At 41.0% G+C, this 22,384-nt stretch overlaps 1 protein-coding gene across 3 annotated transcripts in view; it reads left to right on the top strand.

Moving 5' to 3' along the window:
* Positions 1–22,384, top strand: part of mid2 (midline 2) — a 144,210-nt gene that overhangs the window by 67,973 nt on the left and 53,853 nt on the right. For all 3 annotated transcript variants that reach the window (XM_070837438.1, XM_070837440.1, XM_070837441.1), the window contains one exon: positions 2,032–2,912. In XM_070837438.1, the coding sequence (XP_070693539.1) occupies positions 2,088–2,912 (825 nt within the window). In that variant the 5' untranslated portion in view covers positions 2,032–2,087. The remainder of the gene's footprint in view (positions 1–2,031; positions 2,913–22,384) is intronic.

A 22,384-nucleotide genomic window follows, 5' to 3' on the forward strand; every position in this document is an offset into this window, starting at 1 on the left:
TGAATTTTGTAACAAAGCTGCTGCATGCATATAACTACTTTCTTTAGTTGAGTGCCTTTCCCAAGCACTTAGCTGCTGCTCAAATCATGTTTGCTTTGAACACAGCTCAGTGTCTCGGCATAGTTTCTGGTGCAGCAGAAGGGAGGAGACTTTTGTTAGTGCAAATGAGTTTGAGCCTTTGAGCTCTGTTTCTGTCTTTATATAGTCCTGTCTTCAGCTCGTCCTCTCTGGTTCCAGGGATTATGAGTGGTTGTTTAATGCTTAGTTCTCAATGCAACTGAACTTACACTACCAAGTCAGGTAGTGTTGCAGCTCAACAAACCAAATCACAAATGGCATGTAGATGTCAGAGCTAACTTGATAAACATTAATATGAGGAATTAGATATATAGTTGGAGGACGATGCCTCAAGTTGTCAATTTTGTTATGCATCTAGAGTCAGGTTTAATCCATTATGGTTAGCTGCATTAAATGCACAATGCATGCTGTTAGTAGAGCTGCAATAATCAGTAGATTAACTATTTTGTTAATCTAATCATTATTTCAGCCATTTTTAGCCAAATGCCAAATATTTTCCCATGTTTTATCTTCTTAAATATGAGAATCTTTGTCATAAGTTACAGTAAATCTGTACATACGGCCCTCATTGTAATGATGCAAACCTGGTTGAAAATCATGAAAGTATCCCTTTAAGCTTTTGGACAGTTGGTCAGACAAAACAAGCAAACTGAAGACATCACGAAATTGTGATTTTTCTTTCACAGTTTTTTCAACTCTTGTTTCGTCCTTGGGGCTTTCAAAAAATCTTTCTTTGTGTTGTACATAGCAGTGTCTGCCCTGAAAAAAAAGCCAGCCGGCCAGGCCAAAAATGAAATTTCAGTTTGGGCAGACGGTGTTTGAAGTCGCTTTATATTGAGGTGTTAATAGGTGTTAAGCCTGGAATTCAACCAGGAGGCTGAATGCTCAGTTACTGGATAATCTTACTGATTAGCACCCGTTGTGGACATTGTTCATACACACTCATTTCATGCTCAGCTCTTCCTCACCTTGAAATGTTAATAACGTTAGTTTCCCTTGTATCTGCTGCCCTTCTCTTCTCTTCTTAGAATCTGAACATAGTCATCTTAATGCGCACAGTGACCTAGCTTCATTGAGGTCACTCACAGAAGTTTAAACATTGTCCCAAAGGTGAAAAGTACATTTTGATTAGTCATAACCACTAAAACCAAGTCATCAGTAAATCCTGCATGACTAGCACAGAGGGAGATGACGGCAGTCTTTCAGGAACAACCTCACCTAATGAAATTGTCACTGTCAGCTATCTGAGGTCGTCCAGTTTAATACTGTAGTTTCACGGTGCCTGCTTTGTTTCTCTTTAAGGATAGAGAGCTACTATGAACTGCGCTCCTATGGCACTGAATCAGCGCGAGTGGGGGAGGATTACTGGTGATTTCTCATGTCAGTGGTTTTAAGGCCACCCAGGGGAGACAGCTTGATATGCAGGCTGCAAGGTGCTGAAATTTGGAGGGCTTGGAGAAAGAGGGGGAGCATCTGAAATCAATTTTCTTGCTCAGTCCAGGCCACGTTTTCACTGTACTACTTGAAATTGTTGTTTTGATCATGCTCTAAAAGTTGAAATGTCCTTGGAGTTAAGTGTTTATTGCTCGATAAGTCAAGCTGATCTTACCAGAGAAGCCATAAAAAAATAGGTAAAGTTAATGGTGAGCTGGAGAACGAAAGATGGAAGTCAAATGTATGATGAAAAATGAAGGATTGAAAAATATAAGGTGCTCTTGTTCACATATGGCTCTGTAAGAAGAATCATGAGTTAACAGCTGCAACAAGGACGTGCAGGCTACGGACTGTACAAGTTGTGCAAGCAGCTGATATATATTAGTGACAGAAAATGTCCGTGTTAGTCTGTATCTTTTTACAATACAAATGGCCCCAAAACAAAAGTACAGTGAAGCTGAAGTTCCTAATTAGAGGCCTATTTAAATGCTCACATGTATCTTTTTCTTCTTCTTGTAGGTAATTGGCCAGCTTCCGTGGGATTTAATGTCACCTTTAGATTGGTTCAACTGAAGATGGAAACACTGGAGTCTGAGCTGACCTGCCCGATCTGCCTGGAGTTGTTTGAAGATCCCCTGCTCTTGCCCTGCGCCCACAGCCTGTGCTTTAACTGTGCCCACCGCATCCTGGTGTCTCACTGCTCCACCAGCAAGCCCCTTGAGTCCATCTCAGCCTTTCAGTGCCCCACTTGCCGTTACGTCATCACGCTGAATCACCGCGGCCTGGAGGGCCTTAAGCGCAATGTGACGCTGCAGAACATCATTGACCGCTTTCAAAAGGCCTCCCTTAGCGGCCCCAACTCCCCCACTGAGAGCCGGCGTCTGCAGCCGCAGCGGCCCTACACCGCCACCATTAGCGGAACAATAGCTGGAACAATTGGCGGCGGCGGTGGTGGCACAAGTGGAAGTAGCGCCCGCGGCAGCCCGGCCACTTCCAGCCACTCCCACCCGCACGCCAACCACACCAATCACGCCAACCACACCAACGCAAACCACAGCCCAGCTGTTGTTGCTAAAATGGATCCACGCATCAGCTGCCAGTTCTGCGAGCAGGATCCTCCGCGTGAGGCTGTCAAGACATGTGTCACGTGTGAGGTATCGTACTGCGACCGCTGCCTGCGTGCGACACATCCTAACAAGAAGCCGTTCACCAGCCACCGCCTGGTGGAGCCGGTGCCAGACACTCACATCCGCGGACTGACCTGCCTGGAGCACGAGAACGAGAAGGTCAACATGTACTGCCTGGTGGACGATCAGCTCATTTGTGCCCTCTGCAAGCTGGTGGGGCGCCACCGAGAGCACCAGGTGTCCTCACTCACTGAACGCTTTGATAAGCTCAAGGTTAGTCCTCTGTGTCCTTTTCAGTTTACAAGGCATGCGATAAGGTCATGTCAGCAACAATTACAGTGTGCTGCTACTATTTTATGTTGTTTCACTTCTGTGTTACTGAAGCAAGGTAAGTCACCGTCTGGAACAAGATTTGATTGAAGAAAAACTCATGACTTAATGTAGAGCTTTGAAGCTATTGCCATTCTCACAAAGAGGTTCTCCGTCATAAACGCAACCTTTATTGTGATATCTTTGTTTGCAGTTTGCCATACGGCGAAATCCATCTATTCCTACCTTGGGGATGTTCATTCTGTGTATTTCTGTTGACTATGAACTTTCTCTACTGCCACAGTTGCATCATAGACACTCACACCAGCCTTTGTTCAGTAAGAAGGACAGAAAGACAAATCACAAACAGAAAGAATGAGAGAGAGACAATTGGGATGGTGTGCTAGTGGGAAGGGCAGAGAGACGGAGAGCAATAGGGAGGCCGTCATTATAATAGTCGATGAGCTGGCATTCCCTGTGGCCACTGAGCTTTCAGTGGCTCTGTGTAAAGTCCAGGACTGCTGAATCAGGGTGAAAAACAACAGAGAGAGGCACTAGCTGGAGCTAATTCCACCACTAAAGACCTAAAGCAGCTGGCCACATCTCCTGGCCTGAAAACTTATACCATGTCTGTCCTTTTTGTATTAATATACATCTTCAAGCAGCCTTGTTCCATAAAAATTTTTTTACATTATCACTGAAGTTTGCAGTGTAACTGCTTTTACTTGCATAAGTAAAAGATTAACAACATTTAAATTGAATTATCATTTTTAAATTACCCTTGTAAGTAATATTCAACTCACTTAGCACGACAAACAAATGGAATTGTGTTCAGTTTGTTTACTGGCATAGAAGGTACCCAGTTATTTCTGTAATCTGGTGAGGGCTACAATAATTAATTATTTATTATTAACAATTAATGGAGTAATCATGTGTACCAGTAGTGATCCCTGCACAGACACAATGCTTGATCAAAGTTAGTATTTTCTGTAATATAAATATGTGTCTAATGTTAATGTAGATACTGAAATTCACACATTGCCCAGACATGAATTTCAAATGTAGAGACCCAGGCTTAGGTATTTGCCCTACAATCTGGTAGAGATAACTTAATAGCTCAAGTGCTTGAAAATAGTTCACTGAATCACTATATAGGTACTCAGTATATGGTATCATTATGTAGATTATCATCTTTTTAAATCCCCTACTTGAAGACATTATCCCATGTACTTCATATTGTAAATCTCAAAAGTCATCAAGATTAAAGAAATTCCATTGATGTTTTCTGTCCCCAGGGTGTGAGGGTGTTGCCTTGGTTTAACTGTGTGAAATGAAAGGCAGTGTGTAGCACACAGAGAGAAATGTACACCTGTGAAAGCACCACACGGGCAATTGCAGGGCCTTGTCTCTATTTTTTTAAAGAAAGTACACTTTTAATGGTCTCGAAATGTAGCTTTTTTTTCTCTTTCTACATTACAAAAGAGCAAGTGTCAAACATATGCTTGCAATGTTTCAAGAGACATTGTTAGCGCATCATGTGCAACAACAATGGCTCAAGGTGAACACAACAGCAGCAATAATGTTCTCAGCAGCACAGAACATCAGTTATATATCAGCTATAATGCAATACCACATTCTGTATTATTGATGGTTTGTGCTATCAAAACTTTGGCTCTCACTTCCAGTTTTGCAGCAACTGCAAAACTGGAAAGCAATTAGTGAATTAGTGAAACTGGAAAGCAAAATTCCACCTGCTCAACACCTCCCATTGACTTAACCCACAGGAGCATGCAGTTTATTTTCACTAGCATTGACCCTTTTTTACACCACCCCTCTATCTGTCTGCCACTGCATTCTCTACAAACTGTGGGGGAGTTTACTGTAAGTAGCTAGCTCTCCAAGTCCTTTCCTCTCCACTTCATGGCTGGCTGTGGTTCTTTTGAACGTTCCCCAGCCAAGGCTTTGAACTTTCCTGACTTTGAAATCCCCAATCTACCCCAAATCTGGGAGGAGACCAGCCCCAGTCCAAGCTCCAGCTCAGCTCACCAGTGGCAGTGGCAGCTAACTTATAATCTACTTCTCACTCATGGCGAGGCAGAGGAGAGGAAGTCCTATTTGTGCATAGCTAATCACGGAAGATGTAGGTCAAAAAGGAGTGTGTGTGTGTGTGTGTGTGTGTGTGTGTGTGTGTGTGTGTGCGTGCGTGTGCGTGTGTCTCCCGCTGCATTCTCCCTTGCCTTGTTTCTTTCGCTAAGACTAACATTCACTTTTGAAACACTTGACTGGTCTTCTGCAATGCCAGAATCAGCTCCACTAATTGGCCACTAGTCAATACCACTAAATAATTGTTCTCAGTTGCCTCTGTTTGACCCCTGCCTCTCTTCATTTGATCTTTGACCTCTGGATTACCCTTCACCTTATTTCCTCTATCTGCTGTGTACGCTGGGAGCTGCACTGTCACTAAATGATGTCTCACACATTAAGGGGAAGGTAAGCTCCCCTTGGGCAAGGAGGGTGGATATTTCAGGAGAGAAAATGCCAACAAGTGCCAGCGCTGAAAAAGGCAGAATGTGGTGCAGCTGAAACTGCAGGGAAGTGAGTTAATTCCCCAGGCAGCTGTTAAGCAGAGCTCTTTGCTCAGAAGCAAAGACATTTGTGTCTCATAATTGGCAGACCTTGGTAATCGTGTATTACTTTGATATTCTTAAAAGACTGCAGCTTAAAGGTACTATACTTTAGATTTGTGTTTGTTCTTACACAATCAGATTCACTGAAACCACTTCCAGCTAAAATACATAGCAGTGAATGTTTCATCACCTGCTGCTTTGGAGTGTAATTTAGGTGCATTGTGTGGCAGCCAAATGTCCCCTTTCAAAGTGGGTAGACAATATTATCTCAACACAGGATTTTAGTCCTGTATGTGTAATGTAACACTGGAAGGTGAAAGGGTGAAATTGCAACACTGGAGATGAAATGTCTACCACATAGTTCATAAGTGGTCATTTATGAACCCAAGAGTTGTAAATTCAGTTTCATTTGCATTTACAAAATGCAAAGATGCTAAACAGAAGTGTTTTAAGAGACTGAAGTATTATTTTGAGAGCACCTTTTGCGTGTTCTGGCAGAGAGTCAGATGTGAGAAACACCTTCACATCTGTACAATAAATATGTAGCTGGAAGCAGTTGCCAGGCAACCAGCAGCAACACCAGAAAGTTGGTGCTTCCAGCCAAGAAATAGCCCCGCTCATGACCCGCCATAAAACCCTGAATTTCCATTTTTACACTTTGGTTCTAAACACATGAGTTATAATGTGTTAATTAGTGAAGTTTTGTGGTTCTGGTTGGCAGATTTTGTTACTTTTCAATGGAGCCAGGCTTGCTGTTGCCTTCCATATCCAATCCTAATGCTAAGCTTTGCTACTCAGCTGCTGGCTGCAGCTTTATATCTGCCACACAGACATAAGAATAGCATCAATCTTCTCATCTAACTCTTAACAAGAAAGTGAAAAAAATGTTGAATCATTCCTTTAGTAACAAATTGCTGAAGAGAGCAGAAGCTTGGGCACTTGAACCAGAGATGTGCTAACCAACAATATAAGTTCTCATATGTTATCTCAGGTTTTCAATGACTTGTTAACTGGCTTCATCCATTCAGTCACCTCCCAGCCCTTGTACACACGTTTGTGTGCATCTAAAGAGCACACAGTAGCCACTGTTTGATTAAAGAAAGACCTCTGAGTAACAGTAAATGGTAAGGTAGTCAAAAGATGAGGACAGGGACACCAGGATGAAGCAGGACAAACACTGAAGGAAATGGTGATAAAGGATCACATCACAACAATAAGAAGTCTTTGTCTTCTCTTCTGCATTACTGGCAGTTTATTTACTGAATCTCTTGGTCTTGAGGGTTTGAAGTGTGTGTGCTTAAGCATCAAGCAAGTACTAATGAGCTGGCATGGAGGCAAAGCCTATAGCAGAGCTGCTGACATTTGTGACACTCAGAACAACACTTGAAATAACCGGCAGATAAACTTGAAGACTTTGGATCTTCAATTCTCGGTGGAGTCACATGTGCAGTAACCCTACAGCAATGGGATTTGTCGTTGCGTGTGTGTGTCTCCAAGGTCTTGACACGCCTCACGCATACTTGTACCAAATGATAGTCTGTTATGTTCATAAGAAGAATGAAGAAATATGCAAAACATTTCTAAGCGATTATTGGATTAATTCCTGTTTTGGCAAGTCATAGCATACCGACACCACACCCCCCCCCCCCTCGCCTTTCCGCCTTTTTGCTCTCTAACACTAACCTCTCTTCATTTCCTTCAGTCCCCCTAGCCTTGCTTCTTTCCCTTTATCCCCACTGTTTCCTTCCTTCACCCCCCTCACCCCTCACATCCTCTACTTTTCCCCCATCTAAGCTCCTTAAGGCACTGTCTAACTCTTTTCTGTGCAATGTGTGCACCATGTCTCCTCCTGCTGCTGACTCCACTCCTGCTGTATTTACACCCATTTGATTTGCTAAATCCAGAGGCGAACTCGTGCATGTGTGCATCAGACACACATAGACACACAAATTCATGTGCATTTAATCACATCCACACTCCTGACTCTCTTTTCACACAGACAAATACAGGCAAATACACAAAATAGAGGTCAGATCACCAAATGTATTTGTGCGCCAAAAAGTGACAGCAAGGATTTTAAGATGAAACAAAAAAAGTGCAGTGCAGATCTTTTTTAGCCTTTTTTTATTACAACCTTTGGTTCTCCTGGTGCGTGTGTAATTGTAGATTCAGGTGTCTTATTGTATATGTGTTTCAGTAAAGTTGTTAAAAACAAAAACTGAAACAGGGATTTATTCACGTCATATTGTGCGCAACTTTAGTGGATCATAACATATCAGATATGGCTTCAATCTACAGATGCTTCAGTTCAAAACGACACCAAACTTTTCGATGGTCAGTTTTTGAGCAACAGACCAGGTTAGTCGTGTTTCTAGCCTAGTCGATTGCGTTTTGCTCTGTGATGTCAAACTGAAGCAGCTGTTGATCACTTGCAGCCCTTGCAGGAGTGAGGAGTCAGCAGTCAGTGACAGTGTAACAATCAATTAAATAGATTTTTCAAAAACTGTGGATCACAGCAACCAAGCAAGGTCACTCATCAAACAGGCATAAATGTGCACAAAAAATATTAGCTTGATTGGTCCAGTTGTTAGATAGATAAGCTGCAGACAGACACACACACACACACACACACACACACACGACCAAACACATGATCCCCTTTAGGCTTACGCCTTGCAGAGATAATTAAAAGGCTGTTATGTCAAGTACTCAACCATGCGTCACGGTCTCCTGATTCTCTCTCTCTCATACACTCAAAATTGTCTCATTCTCTTTCTCTCAAACTCCACACAGTCTCCCACTCTCTCTGCTGCTGTCCTCCCTATCTGTCGCTACATTTCTCTCACTTTCTGTTTTGCATGCAGGCACACAAGCATCATCCTTCCCACCTGCTTTCTGTCAATCTGTTTCTCTCTCTCCTCCCTCTCCCTCATTTGGCCGTTTTGGGTAACACCACTCCTCTTTGCCCGCAGTTGCCCACAAACCCACATACACAGCAGCAGAGCAGCATGATGCTGGTGAGAGGAAGACTCACAGCCCCCCAGTGTGTTTATGTGTAGGAGGATATATGATTGCCTTCAAATATGTTTGCAGTATTTACAGGTGTGTGTGTGTGTGTACCTGCGAGCACATGTGGGTGGTGGTGGGGGGGGGTTCATGTGTGTCAAAGCAGATGCTATTAGGTCTGACATGTGTGGAGTGATTGGGAGCTGAGTGTGGGATGCCAGGGGAAATCATGCCTCTATTGGAGAACAGTGTGAGATGGTGCACACTTAGTCATGCTGATGGAACCACCAAGGATGTAGAAAGCTTTTAGTGTCTGTGTGTCACTGTGTGCCCATTCTCTGCCTACGTGCGTTAACGTGCCTATACTTTCCTACGCACACAAGCCCGCTCTGTCAATGCATCATGCATGCGTTGTGAAAATATGTCACGCCAGCCCATCATAAAATTTAGTGGGTCATGAAAAAAAAAAAAAAAAAGCTTATCAAATCACTTCCAGCCACTGCATCATGCATATGCACAATTTATGCAGAAAGTGGAAAGCTTTTAAGAGCTTTGGTGTCAGCGGTGATACAATGCAATGCAGAAAAAAGGGATATAACCCACATTACTCATCTCTGAGTTTTATGTGTACATTTGAGAGCGATGTACAAATTTATCCATCCCCATTTATCTATTATCCAGTGGTGCCTCTCCTCACTTTTCTTCCATAAAATGACAGCAGGATTCACATGTGTAGCCACTTCATTGTTATTTTCAGTTCAGGCAGTTACAGTATATTGTGATACAGATATTAACTCAAGGAACTCATTGCTCAAGGAAGATTTGTGTGATCTACAGAAATAGATCTACTCTGCTACACTGTAAAGGTATTCCCAAGGTGTATTTCTGCAAATCAGTGTTATTCATTATCTTTAAAATTGAGGTCTGTGAGTCTGCTGTTGAACTGTATTTTGTAAGAATTTACTTATTCAATAACATGTGCCTTTAAAGGTTGAATTTATCCAACTGTCTTTACCTCTATAACATATGTGTGCTCGGTCTACAAGCCTTAAAAAAAACTTTATCTCAGTAGTTTTACTGTCCAATGGACTAAATAGTATTTCAACCTCAGCCTGTATTCCAATCCTTGCCTTCTAAATCCATGCTGGTTGAACCCTGCAAGATTGCCCATCCTGTCTTTTTCATGTGCTTTTTTTGCCACCTCGTTTTCTTTGCTTTTTTTTTTTTTTACATGGCTTAAAACTGAAATTCGGGCACTTGAAAGCATGTGCTGTGTGTATTTTAGCGTAAAGCTGTAAGAAGCTGCCAACATAGCAAAGCTTTGCTGAGCCTCTGACACTTTTGACACTCAAGGAAAATCATTTAACTAAGCAGCTGATAAAAGCAACTTTTTGATCTCTTCTATACAAAATTTTAAAAAAATAAATAAATGAATATATGTATATATGCACTATATACTTATACAGTGCATCCATTCGTGCCAGTATTAGTCTTGTGTATACAATACCTCATTTTACAGTAGCTGTATTCGTGTATATACAACATGGTTTGTCATGATACATGGCAAATCATAAACTCATTACTATTTATGTATTTTAGTCTGATAGCTGGCAGCTACAAACCACAACATAAGAGGATTTACACATTAATCAACAGTGGAAACTCATCTTGCTATGCTGATGTTATTTTCCACTGGCTTCCAAGTGTTTTGATTCCAGCCTTTTATATAGTGCCACATTATTTGTCTGCAATATGTGATGAGTAAGCACTTCCTAGTATTAATCTGCAACAATCCGTGGCACAGATCACATTTATATTAGAGGAAGGGAGGGGCTCTGCTTGAGGAAACTGATGACGCATGCAGTCTATGAACATTACTATGAGGCTTGATTCAGAGATTACATTTCAGTGTCTTTGGGGAAGTTATATAAACTGAAGGCTTGATAGAATACTCACATTTTAATTACACAAGAGATTTTTCAGTCAAAATGATAATTTATAGGTGCCTGGGTCGTCCAGAAACTGTTTTGGCTTTTGGCTCAGGGACGGTGAACCAGACAACAAAACATAACATGAATATTTGCCCTGAGTTTGGAATGTCAGTCAGCACCCAACCTCTGAATTTCTCGAACCCATACACGCACGTATGCGTGCAGACACATTATTCCCACAAAGACTGAAGGCACACAGAGTTTATTTCTCCCTTGTGGAATGTTTTGGTGTCCGTGCACATACTTTTGTGTGTGCTGTGTGTGTGATAAGTTCTGTGTCCTGTTGTGAGGCTGCCAGAAAGGAACAGTGTGTCGCCTCTGGGAAGATACTTAGCTTGAACTAATGACTCGAGTGTGAGCTGAACAGCACGTCTTCACTGGCCTCAGGACAACAGGGATCTCTCATTCATCCCCAAACTTGAAATAGTGCGGTGGTTAATAGTCTTTGAGTGGTACCCAAAGAACAATAACCATAATTTAATAATAGTTAGGGGCATTGAATCATCTATATTATCTAAATGTATGTAACTAAAGTTACATGTCCTTTTGAAGTGTTGCTTTAAAGCTTCTTCAATCAATATTTTCATATCAAATTACCATAAATAATGTGAATGGTGCCACTTAGAGCCTCAAATCCACTGATGATTATCACCCGGGCTCTCTCCATACTCTCATCAATGTTGTTTTTGGCTACAGCACTCCAACTAAATGTACACTACCTGCCCAGCACCAAACAGCGGTCATGCAGAGTAGCTTGTGAATATAGTGGAGCATTTAGGAGTTTGGTGGAGACTAAAACAGGTCTAAAAGGATTCCAAATGAATGCCAATGTTGCTTTGTGCCTGCTAGGTGCGTAAAAGGACAACTGCCTGCTAACCTAGCCACTATGACAAGTTTATAAAGTGATGATATATCAGTGTTCACAGCATCAATTAATGCAGATTTAAGGGTTTGGTCAGAAAATAGTGCACCAGAAGCTAGCTAAACTTGCAAAAATCTGATTCATTGATGTAAGCATAATTGGGCCTGAATGATTGAAACTTAAAAGCACCATTTTAACTCTTCTGCCTCCTTGTTAATCTGTTGATGGGAACTCTATATTGTGGAATAAAAACATTTTTGGTTTTACTTGTTTCCTATCAGGTGTTTTGAATTCAGTGTAGGTACTCACTGAGGTAAAAGGCAGACTAGAACAGCATTAAGAATATTTGCATAATTCCCTCTGATCTTGGAACGATTTTTGAGTCAGAAATACAGTGTTTCACTTGGTGATTGATAGTCACTTCGTATCATAGGCCTACACTCTCATTATGGAGTACTTTTCGTTTTTGGAAGGCAGTGGCTCTGTCCTTTTCAGTTCAAGGTAGCTGGTATTCTTTTTAGCAGCTTCACTGTTGCAACTGCTTGAAATGTAAAACGCATCATTTCTCTCTCAGCAGAGAAATGAAGAATTCAATGCCACTGGGTGTTTAGTGCAGCACATGACCAAAACTGGATGTAGGCCATAATATGCACAGCTACTGAAGGTAATGAGAAAGCAATCTTGTATATCTGCTTACACTCACACTTGATTGATCATCATCTCATAAATTGTTTTTGTTCATTCATACTTTTATCAGTTGGTGTCATGTCATTGAAGCTACATTTCTCATACTTCCACAGGGCTACACATTTCAACGAGCTTAAGCAATCCCATTACAGTAACAGCGGAAAATGTTTCCTCTGTGAAGGCCAATCAGTCAAGAATCAGGCTTAGTTCAAAATCACAAAAGAGAAAAACAAGACAAGTGAAATGTGGGAGTGATCAAAAAGGAATATTGGCAGATAAACTGGTGAATTCCTTTGAAAAATCGTCATGTTTTCATGCATTGATGTTTTCACGGGCTGTCATTATTTCATACTTCGATTTTCTTCCAGTTGTATTACAGCATACAGACAAATAGATGAAATGCTGAAAGGGGAGAAATGGTGGTCAACAAAGTTTCCCTACAATTTCAAAAGCTCAGCCTGGCATATTTGATGAAAATCATTATCATTGATTATTGTTGCTATTGCATTTTTTAGGAAATGCGTCAATTAAGTTGCCTTGTCTCATCTATGTTTTGTTACATTTCTCTCTATATGAAGTTTTTCCCATCCTTACTTTTTAACATCATCACTGTCCCAGTGAGGAAGAGAATCAACTCCTTTGGTCATCTTGAGAGGAACGCAAAATATGTGTGTGTTGTTTTGGCTGGCTGAGGAGAATTTCAGTCTCCCACACTGTCCTCAGCCATCCTCTGTCTTCAACACAGCTGCCTTGGACAGAAAAGTCCTTGAGCACATTCCATTCTTGTGAATCCCATGCTTCCTGAAACTTTCAGAATACACACACGCACACACACACACAACCGTGAGCACCATTAACTTACACAATGACACTTACAACATAATGTATGTGTAGTGGAGATTTTTTTTGTGATTGCATAGTCGACACACTGTTGTGTTGTTGGTACTCCAAAGTGTGTGGCAGTGTAAATTTAAGTTTTAAATATATTTTGAAATGATGTGTGTTCCAAGTAGCAAAAAAGTTGGAAGGTTTATTTTCTGACTGTTTTTCTAATTTCTAATTACTCATCTACCATGATTATAATGTTTAACAAAATACCCATATTGGAGCTGAATCAGAACCAAGAGTTAATCTGTCTAGAAAACGTAACCGTTGTTTTTGGGCACAATATAACAAATGAATGTGTGTTTATTTAAAAAATAGTTTCTCCTTCCTGCTCAGCACTTCAGGGCTGTATTTCCCCATAGCATGAACTCCTGACCACATGTGAACCTGTGTCTCCTGTGAGGGGCACCAGACATCTAGTTGGAGCGTCAGTCCAAGATGTACAAGTTATTTAGGTGTACAAGATTTTGGACAGGAGAGGAGAGGAGAGGAGCAGCAGGACAATATGGCTGTGAATTGACTTTGCAAACTTATCTGGGATCTCTTGTTTCATTTCATGTGACGGAGAGATTGCGAACACAGGTTAACGGCACTGTGCTCCGATGTCCCCTTCTTAAAGCTCCCTCTCTATGAGAAAGTGGTGCGCTGATGCATGCTTAATAGCATGCAGGGCTTCTTTTATGGCTTCTAAAAAGGGACACATCACCTATCCTCTCTGGCCAGCATGGTGGTGACAGCAGCAGCCATCACCCTGTCCACTAAAGCTTCACAGAGAAACGCACAGCTACATCTACATCTGAGGTCATGCATACAGTACAAACACACTATCCATATTTATCTGCAATATAGAATATAGCGGATAGAGTCTATGGCACAAAGATGATTTTCTCATGTTATTTTAACATACATAACATAGTCACAAACACACACATAGACACACAGGGTACAGATCACAGTCCATGCCTTGAAAATGGCATTTCCTGTTAATGGAAATTGGGAATGATTTATTATTCAACCTGCAGAAATGACCACATACAGTATATACACATGCGCACACACAAACAGAAAGACCTCTCTTATTAGATAGCACTGGGTGTTTTTCAGGCAGCTCTGTACACCTTATGAGATTTCCCTTTGGAATACTGCAGCAGCATGTAAAAGCCATCAAGCTAATGCACTTACTTTTTTCATTACTGAGTTCTTCATTGTCCTATAAGCCAACCTCAGCGAGAAGCAATCGAAAAGAGAGAAAATATCTGTTGTGTGGCGTTATTTCTGCAGATGGCCGCTTTTATTTATTTGATTATGTGTTGACAAATCACACCTTTGATTGCGTTGCATTATTGTGTTTTTATTAAGCCATATTTCCAGCTGAGTTCATGGAGTTCAGAGATCCTTCGGTATCTGCTAAAGACACACCAGAGATTGTGTTTCCTAGGCTGACAGGCGCAGATCAGTGACATCAATGACAGGCTAGTGACATCAGATTTTGATACAAAAAACATCTACTTCTGATTTACTGTACATACGTACATGCTCCCAATGCTGACATCACTGATCTGCAGGAACATCCCTGGAAGTTTCTGTTTATCTCGGGTTACACAGAGGAAGTTCAGCTCCCCAGGGTGTCGCACACTGAGGAATGTCTGCTCCAGATATCGACGCCAGAGAGTCAACCTCAAAGAATCACAGGAACGCACGGAATGTGTCCTTCCTATTTGTGGCAAGCCCTGTTACCATCACAGACACTGTCCAGAGTGGTTCCCTGCGCTATTACTCTGGTGTCTATCCAAATCAGGGATGCACAGTAGTGATGCTGAGCCACAGCTACGGTTATGCGATTTTGCATTTGGGCTGTCATCGCTTATGATCGTTCATTTCAGTAAGCGCACTGGAACTGAGATTCTCAGCATGTGGACCCATAGTGTTGCAACATATCACAATGAGAATCAAGTCAATATGTCTGAGGATGTCATATTTACCTGCACAATAATAATCTGATATTTTTCTTCCTGTTATCATCGTCTCTGCCTCTCACGTTTACTCACTTCCTCTTTTCCTGCTGATACCCCTCTTGCTACAGTGTCCATCAAATTTTTTTGGGCACCCTGCCAGCAGCTGGCATGGTAACAGGTGTCACATATAGACGTTATGTAGCTGCCATCAGCACTAGTGTTACATGACCTCACCTAAAAATACATGATAGTAACATGATTTACTGGCCTGCTTCCTCGGCATGAGCAATTAGATAAGTAGGGATCGCGTAAATCACTTTTGCACACCTTGGAGGAAGCAAAGCCATTTCCTAGGGTGGGCAGAGCCACTTTGATACTAATAGAGACACTCTGTCTAGTCACTGGCCTCTGTGGCCACTGTGTGTGAAAGGGAGGAGGGGAGTGTTTTCTTGTTACTATGTGTTTTGTGTAAGTGTGTATACATTTGTCCGATTTGTTCTGTGCATGTTGCTGTGATGCAGCCTGGGCAGATATGAGTTGGGGTCTTTTTCTGTTCTACATCTGAATGCCTGCAGGGCCCAGGAGGGGGTCACTCCGTGGTAGGCAAGATAAAAGCGCTTCAAGGTGGAAATCTCACCGTTCCTCTCGAATAGGTCTCTGCATGGCATTATCTTCTATCACATTCAATACCCCCGAAACAGCGGCAAACATAAAGCTGCTGTTTCCCTTTATAACTCCTATTCTGCTGCTTTTTTCCCCCTTGCCCTTTATATACTGCAAATAAAAACATTTATTCTTTGAGCTCAGGGAACCCATTCAATAAGTTACATTGCTATCATATCACACTATTAAATGCTTAAAACATCAGGTTTGTGCACAAGCCAGGTTTTTAATCTAAAAAGCAAGGAAAATGAGAAGCATATTTTTGGGAGATTGAGTTAAAACCATGCTGAGATAAACAAAAGTCTTAGACAGGATGTTTTCTTGGAAGCTAAAATTGAGACTGCAGTAAAAGTGGCTTGGAATCACAGTTGCTTTGCATCAGAGGCTTCTTTGCCTCTTTTTCCCCACAAATCATGAGTCAGTTATGATACATTATTTTGCATTAAGATGCCCTCGAGCAGGAGGCAGCTCCTCAACTTAAATTTCAACACGCATCATGACATGTGCTCCTCTGTGTGTTTTTAAGTGTTTTCCCTCCTGCTAGTAGCACCAGTCACATATGCTTGCAGAAACCAGGCGTTCGCTGCCTCTGAACCCTTTTTCCCAAAAAGAAATCGACTAACTGTGTTGCTCATAACCTTATCACACTCTCGCAGAACCAACCCCCATTTCTGTAGTCCGTGAGCTCAGATGAACTTCTCTGGAGGTTTTACAAGAAGCTGACAAGTGTAAAGCTTTTTAGTTCAGAAAGTGTCAATCACACCAGATTATTGTTCCTGTTATGTGGCTGTAGGTTTAAAAAGATGACGTGTACAGCCACATCAGGCTTCAAGATGACAAAAAGAGTCCAAAGAGAGAGTAGATTCGTTTGTAGAACTTCAGTTATTTAAGATCAGATAAAACATGTCATTTCCATTTGCAATGGTAGCCAGTGCTGTTCTGCTTTGTCTGTTCTGTATCTTTAGGCAACTGTGCGAATGTAACATGTTATATTTAACCAGAGAAGTTCAGACAGCACTAATTCATAAACTCGGGATGCTTACTGTCACAGTTATTCAGTTTTTACAGTTAAAAAAGGCAGAATGAAGAAGCACATGACAAGAAGATGAAGATGAAGGTCAGAGTTGAGGAAGAGATGAAGAGAGGGCGACAGCTGACATTGCAGACGAGCAGGAATGAGAAATCAGAAGTGACAGTGAAGCAAAAGCAAAATAGTGGAGGCGGTAAAGCAAAAAAAGAAGCTACTGGGATTCCATGATGTCGACGTTCAGAGTGATTCACTCATCGATGCTCTCAGTTTGAATGACAAGCCCTCGCTTCTACCTAACCTGCCTCCAGCAAACCCACAGGTGAGGCTCCAGCTGTCAACACAGTCCATTTGACAGGAATTAGAAAATGGATGAATCTTAGATTGTGTTTTTTTGTTTTGTCGTTTTAGTTGATGCACAGTACTTTATGAACAGGTTCAGAGGGGTTTTTAGAAAATAACAATGTATGTTCCACAGTCTGGGTATTTGCTTGACATTCCAAAGATTTATAGACAGAACATGCTACTTAAAGCAGTAGTTTGACATTCTAGGGAACTATACTTATTCACTTTCTCACTCATAGTTAGATGAGAAGATCAGTACCGCTGTGTATGGTGAATATTTCTTTGAATCCCCGAGGTGGATAATAGGTGAATAGGTAATAGGTACAATATATTTATTGTACATATATGAAAGTGCTTTGTGAAAGCAAATAAGCATACTGTAGTTCTCAAAAATGTCAAACTGTTGCTTTTAACATCAATAAAACTGTAGATTTATAATTAGCTGTACTATGAAATGCCTGTGCCTCATTTTCTAATTATCACTCTTTGAGATCACACAAAATTATCTTCATATGACTGGCTAATTTAGATCATTTTCAGCATCAAATGTTTTGGAGGATTATAGGATATGACTAAGTGAAACGAGTCACAAAAGAGCAATAACAAGTTAAGTTCAGTCTAATTAATTTGCAATGTGCTGTAGAGGGGGAGAGGGGAACACTGAGAGAGAGAGAGAGAGAAATGAGCCGACAGTCACAGTTTGCCTGTTGATGCGCAGAAAGAGAGATTACAGTGATGAAATAAAAGAACAGGATGCTGTTAGTGATACCATTCCTAGAAAATCACTTGTCTCTTCCAGGCATCCTTGTCTCAGAGGGACAAATGGGTTTGCGGAGCGTGCACCAGCTCAGCCAGAAAGCCCTGAAGATCCAGTGTTTGTGAAGTGCACATGAATTTTCCACTAGCGTAAATGTGCTGCGGCCCATGTGTCGGAAGTGAGATTATCTGGTGTGTCACTTTGCCGCGAGTGATAGGGCAAAACACCGTCAAGGACTCTCAAAGCTGTGGGGCCATGATGCAAACTTCACAACTGTCATGTCAGTTATTCATTGTGTTTCACAGCTCTCAATCTCTGTATCTTAAGAGAATAAACCACCAACTGTTCCCTATCAGGCTTTCGCAATAGCTTCAATAACTTACTGTTTTCCTTAATGATACAATCTAATCAGAGCTCAATGTTAACCCAAGGTGACCTAAAATGTTCACAGTATGTGAAAAATGTCATAACAGCTCTGATATGTTTATAGGTTTAATATATTTCAGTTCCCAAAATATGACATTTTATATTGTTTGTGGCATCATTTCAACAATTTCAGTGTCAATTGAGAGAAGGTGACAGTGAACTTCTGTTTAGGAGTTAAACCTGTTGGTCTTTTCAAAAAATCAGCACTATGCCTCTGTCAGGTTAAAGTTTTTTACATTTGCCACAGATTTGTATCCATTTTGTAACTAGACAAACAAGTCCCCAGTCGCCATTTGTCACCTCCACATAAATGTGACTTCTTTGACATCTCCGCAACTGCTTCTCTGCTCAGAGGCTCAAAGGGAGGTTTAGAGTGAATAGCATGTTGGTTTCAGTAAAGGTTCTTTTTTAATCAGCTAACCAGGCACCACTGAAGGCTGCGCTTATCTAACTTCTGTGGTAACTTTTTCCACCACTGTGGGTGCGTTTGCAATCAAACAGGATTATAGCATTTAATCAGAAGCACATCCAGTTTGGACTTATTAAAGTTTCTCACTAAAGTAGATTCATGCAGCTTATGTAGAATTGCAAAGCTGATATGAAATCTAAAATCTCTGGCTCCAGTGAGCGAAAAAGCAACATGAGGTGCTTTTATGCTTGTGCACGCGTTCACATTATTTACAAATACAAAATATACAAAATCTTCATACTTCATCTTGGGATTTTCTGCACTCTTTGCACCCAGCTAACTAATCAGGTGTTTTCCTCTTGGCAAACATCTTCTGCAGTTTGTCATTATGTCAGCTGTGGCTCTCATTATGCTGTTATATTCATGAAGGAGTACACGGCACATCTCTGACCTCCTGTGTGTGCTGCCACCCTTGCTTTGCAGCTCCACACTTCCACTGAAATAAAATCTTTCTTTTTCCTCCTGCTGACTAATCACACAGTTAATCTAGATTAATGTCACCATCAAATAAAACATTCAATACAGGGAAAAGGCTTCAAAATTGTCAACGAGACTGAACTAAACAAAAGTATGCAGTCAGTCTTTTTATGTCCACTCTTCTGGTGACATGAGTGGAAGACATTCATAGCAGTACTTTGCTTGAAAGATGTCGGGATTTTGCTCAACAACTTTCATTGCAGAGATGAGTGTTTTAAAAGCACAGAGCCAAGCAACAGCGTCTGGATTCCCATCCGTTAGAGTGACTCAGCATCAACACACTGCTCTCTTTCTTATTCCAGTTTAGAAAATGAGGCAAAAATGAATAACTGTGTTATATGAATATACCAATGAGCTGGCAGCTAGATAATTCAGCCAATGAAATGTGGCCACGTGCTACTTGTCTGTCTGTGTGGCTTTCTCTTGCTCTTTTTTTTTCCATGTTGCTTTTCGGACCTCATCTGGTTTTTCATCCAGGAGTTAAGCAGGCGTTTTGGCGAAATTAATTTGTGAGTATAAAATCCATTTGCAATCGAAACCAATCAGGAGGAGAGGACATTTAAGCTCATCATGCTGCAGGCTGCCACTTGAAGCCGGTGTTGTGGGAGGTGAACGTGGAGGACAGGTGGTTAGTAAGAAGCCATAGAAATCCTGCCTAACAAGCTGGGCTGTACTGTCAGACATGGCATCTATTCCAGTAAAAATATCTCTGTTTATTTATTTATTTACTTATATGTAACCAAACAGATTCATTAAAAAAAAAAAAAGGGCTGGTAAAGGGCTTTACCAAAAGTACATGTCCTAAAAAAATCCTTAAAAAATGTAAACACTGCGGAGGAAACATCAGAATCACGTGGGCTATGCGAGATTGTCAAAAACAGTGTTTTTTACCGTGGAACCTATTTGCCTGACCTTGCAAAAATAACAATCCAGTGTTTCGTAGATAATGCCGTGGGAGTTTAACTGTTTGCACCCTGCACATGGTGCCAAGACTGGTGACTTTTTTTTTTGTAAATAAAAAGAAAGACAGAGAGAGAGAAAAGAAAGAAAGAGAAAGTGGAAAAATCTCCTTGGGGTATTCGCTTTTCCAGTTCCTCTGTGATGTAGGAGGCAAAGGTTGACACAGGGCCATGTCTTTGGAGGCTGCAGAAGGACACTTCGGAGGAGATGCTCACCGATTCAAGAGGTTTAACCTGGATTATTTGGTTGGAGGGCAGCCTCCCTGCTGATGAGATCATTCTGCTGCCAATCCTACATTTTCAGATGTGAAACTTACTGTTGTAACCCCTTTGAGCCCTTGAAGGAATTCTTCAACATTTTGGGAAGTTCACTAGAAGAGTAGATCAATATCAATTTCATATCTGTGCGTTCGATACAGAGAAAGCGCTGTGAATTGTTAAGCTTAGCACAATGACTGAGTCCAGTGGGGCTGCAGGCATCTGCTGGCTCTGTTTCTTCTTCTTCTGTTTTGTTCACATCTGTCACGTTGTGCTGCCACAAGACCCCCGCTGAGTCCAGACATTATCAGGAGTATTGAGGCGTGGCATACAGATATGGTATTATCTGTTCCGCTCAGGCCTGCTACTTTGTACCTCTGCTGCAAATATCTTGATTTTATTCAACATTGTTACTGTTTGGGCAGTTATCTGTGGGCAAACCATACCAAGCAACAAATCAGGCCCAGACATGCATCCTGAGCAGGTGTTTGTGACCGTGTTCATTTTACTTCTATCTTGCAATCTAGGCTCTTTTCAAAGCTGCGGGCTGTGTACATCAGATGTCAGTCACAGATAAGCACAAACACATTTACATAGTTGGATATGCCATAGCTGATTTAGGTTAGCTACAGAGCTATACTCTCTTTTTCTCTGGACTTCACTATCAATATTGCACATAAACTCGAACAAACTATAAATAACTCTAAATACTGATGTTTTATTCAGAACGCCATTGCTGCTCTATCAAAGCTCTACTATCTCCACAAAGCAGCCAACCCATGATGATAATGTCTTTAGTCAGGAGTCACAGTGGTTGGCTACAGTTGGAATCTTGAGGACAGAAATATTCCTCATCCAGCCCGCAGCCAGTAGCACCAACCTAATGATATCATCAAGGCTGGACGCGGATAACAAGGATTTGTTATGAGAAGCACAGGTACAACTCAGATGATGAAACTGTTCCACCTGCATATAATAACCTGTATTCTCTGGTGTCTGTTGGATGAAAATAGTTCACAAATCAATGAACGGAAGAGGATTGCACACAGACACTGAGCTCAAATAAGAGTTGCAACAGCTTCAGACAGATAACAACAACACGGTATCAGTTGCATCAGGAAATTGCAATTTAAACTTCCCTTTAAATTTCATATTTATCAAAGATGAAAGTCAAGCTATTATATGCTGTAAATTCAATTTTCACCATTCATAGATACGCATTATCTAAAATACCACACAGCATTTTTGGCATTTATGCATACAGTAGGTTTAATTCGACATTTAATTTTAGTGTTATCTCCTGCTGATCAGTCTTCTTTATCCCTTATATGGCAAATACAGTATACGGTATACTATGTATATTTGAAATGAATACTGCATGAATTAGTTCGATCACAGTAAATAATGAGATCATCAACCCATTCAAATATGTACAAGCATAATTTGCACTTTATCAGATAATTACTATCAGTTATTTTTGTTCTCATCATGAGAACTAGTATATACGTAGTTAAACAATGGCACACTTAGTTGAATGGCCGTCCTAAACTGATACTTCTGGGAGAATATAAATGTAGTCTTAAACCACAGTCATGTGTTATTGGCAGCACAAGGCACTTTTTTCTTACTAGATTCAATTGAGTTTGACACCTTTCATGTGCTGTATATGTGTTATGTTCTACATCTACGCAGTGTGTCAGGGAGAAATTGCTACAACCTAAAAACATCAATCATGAAGGAACTTTAGAGGGCCACTCGGAGTCTCAGCTAAGTTGTTAGATTTGTTAGTCGGTTGCTACTGTATTGTGTTTTGGATTGCGTGAAGATACTGTTGTTAGATAATTATGTAGTTTCATGGGAGCAGCACACACCTATGGCATCTAGTGTGAAATCCTGTACTATGTTCCGAAGAAAAACAGCAACAAAGCTGTCTGGTTCCAGAGCTTCTACTCATTTGACAGATGCTCTTGATTAATATACTGATTACCAAACTAATTATTTTAAAGCTGTTAATAACTGGAGTGGCATTTGCAGCACAGATG

Source organism: Pempheris klunzingeri, chromosome 9 (assembly GCF_042242105.1).
Source record: "Pempheris klunzingeri isolate RE-2024b chromosome 9, fPemKlu1.hap1, whole genome shotgun sequence".
Taxonomy (NCBI): Eukaryota; Metazoa; Chordata; class Actinopteri; order Acropomatiformes; family Pempheridae; genus Pempheris; species Pempheris klunzingeri.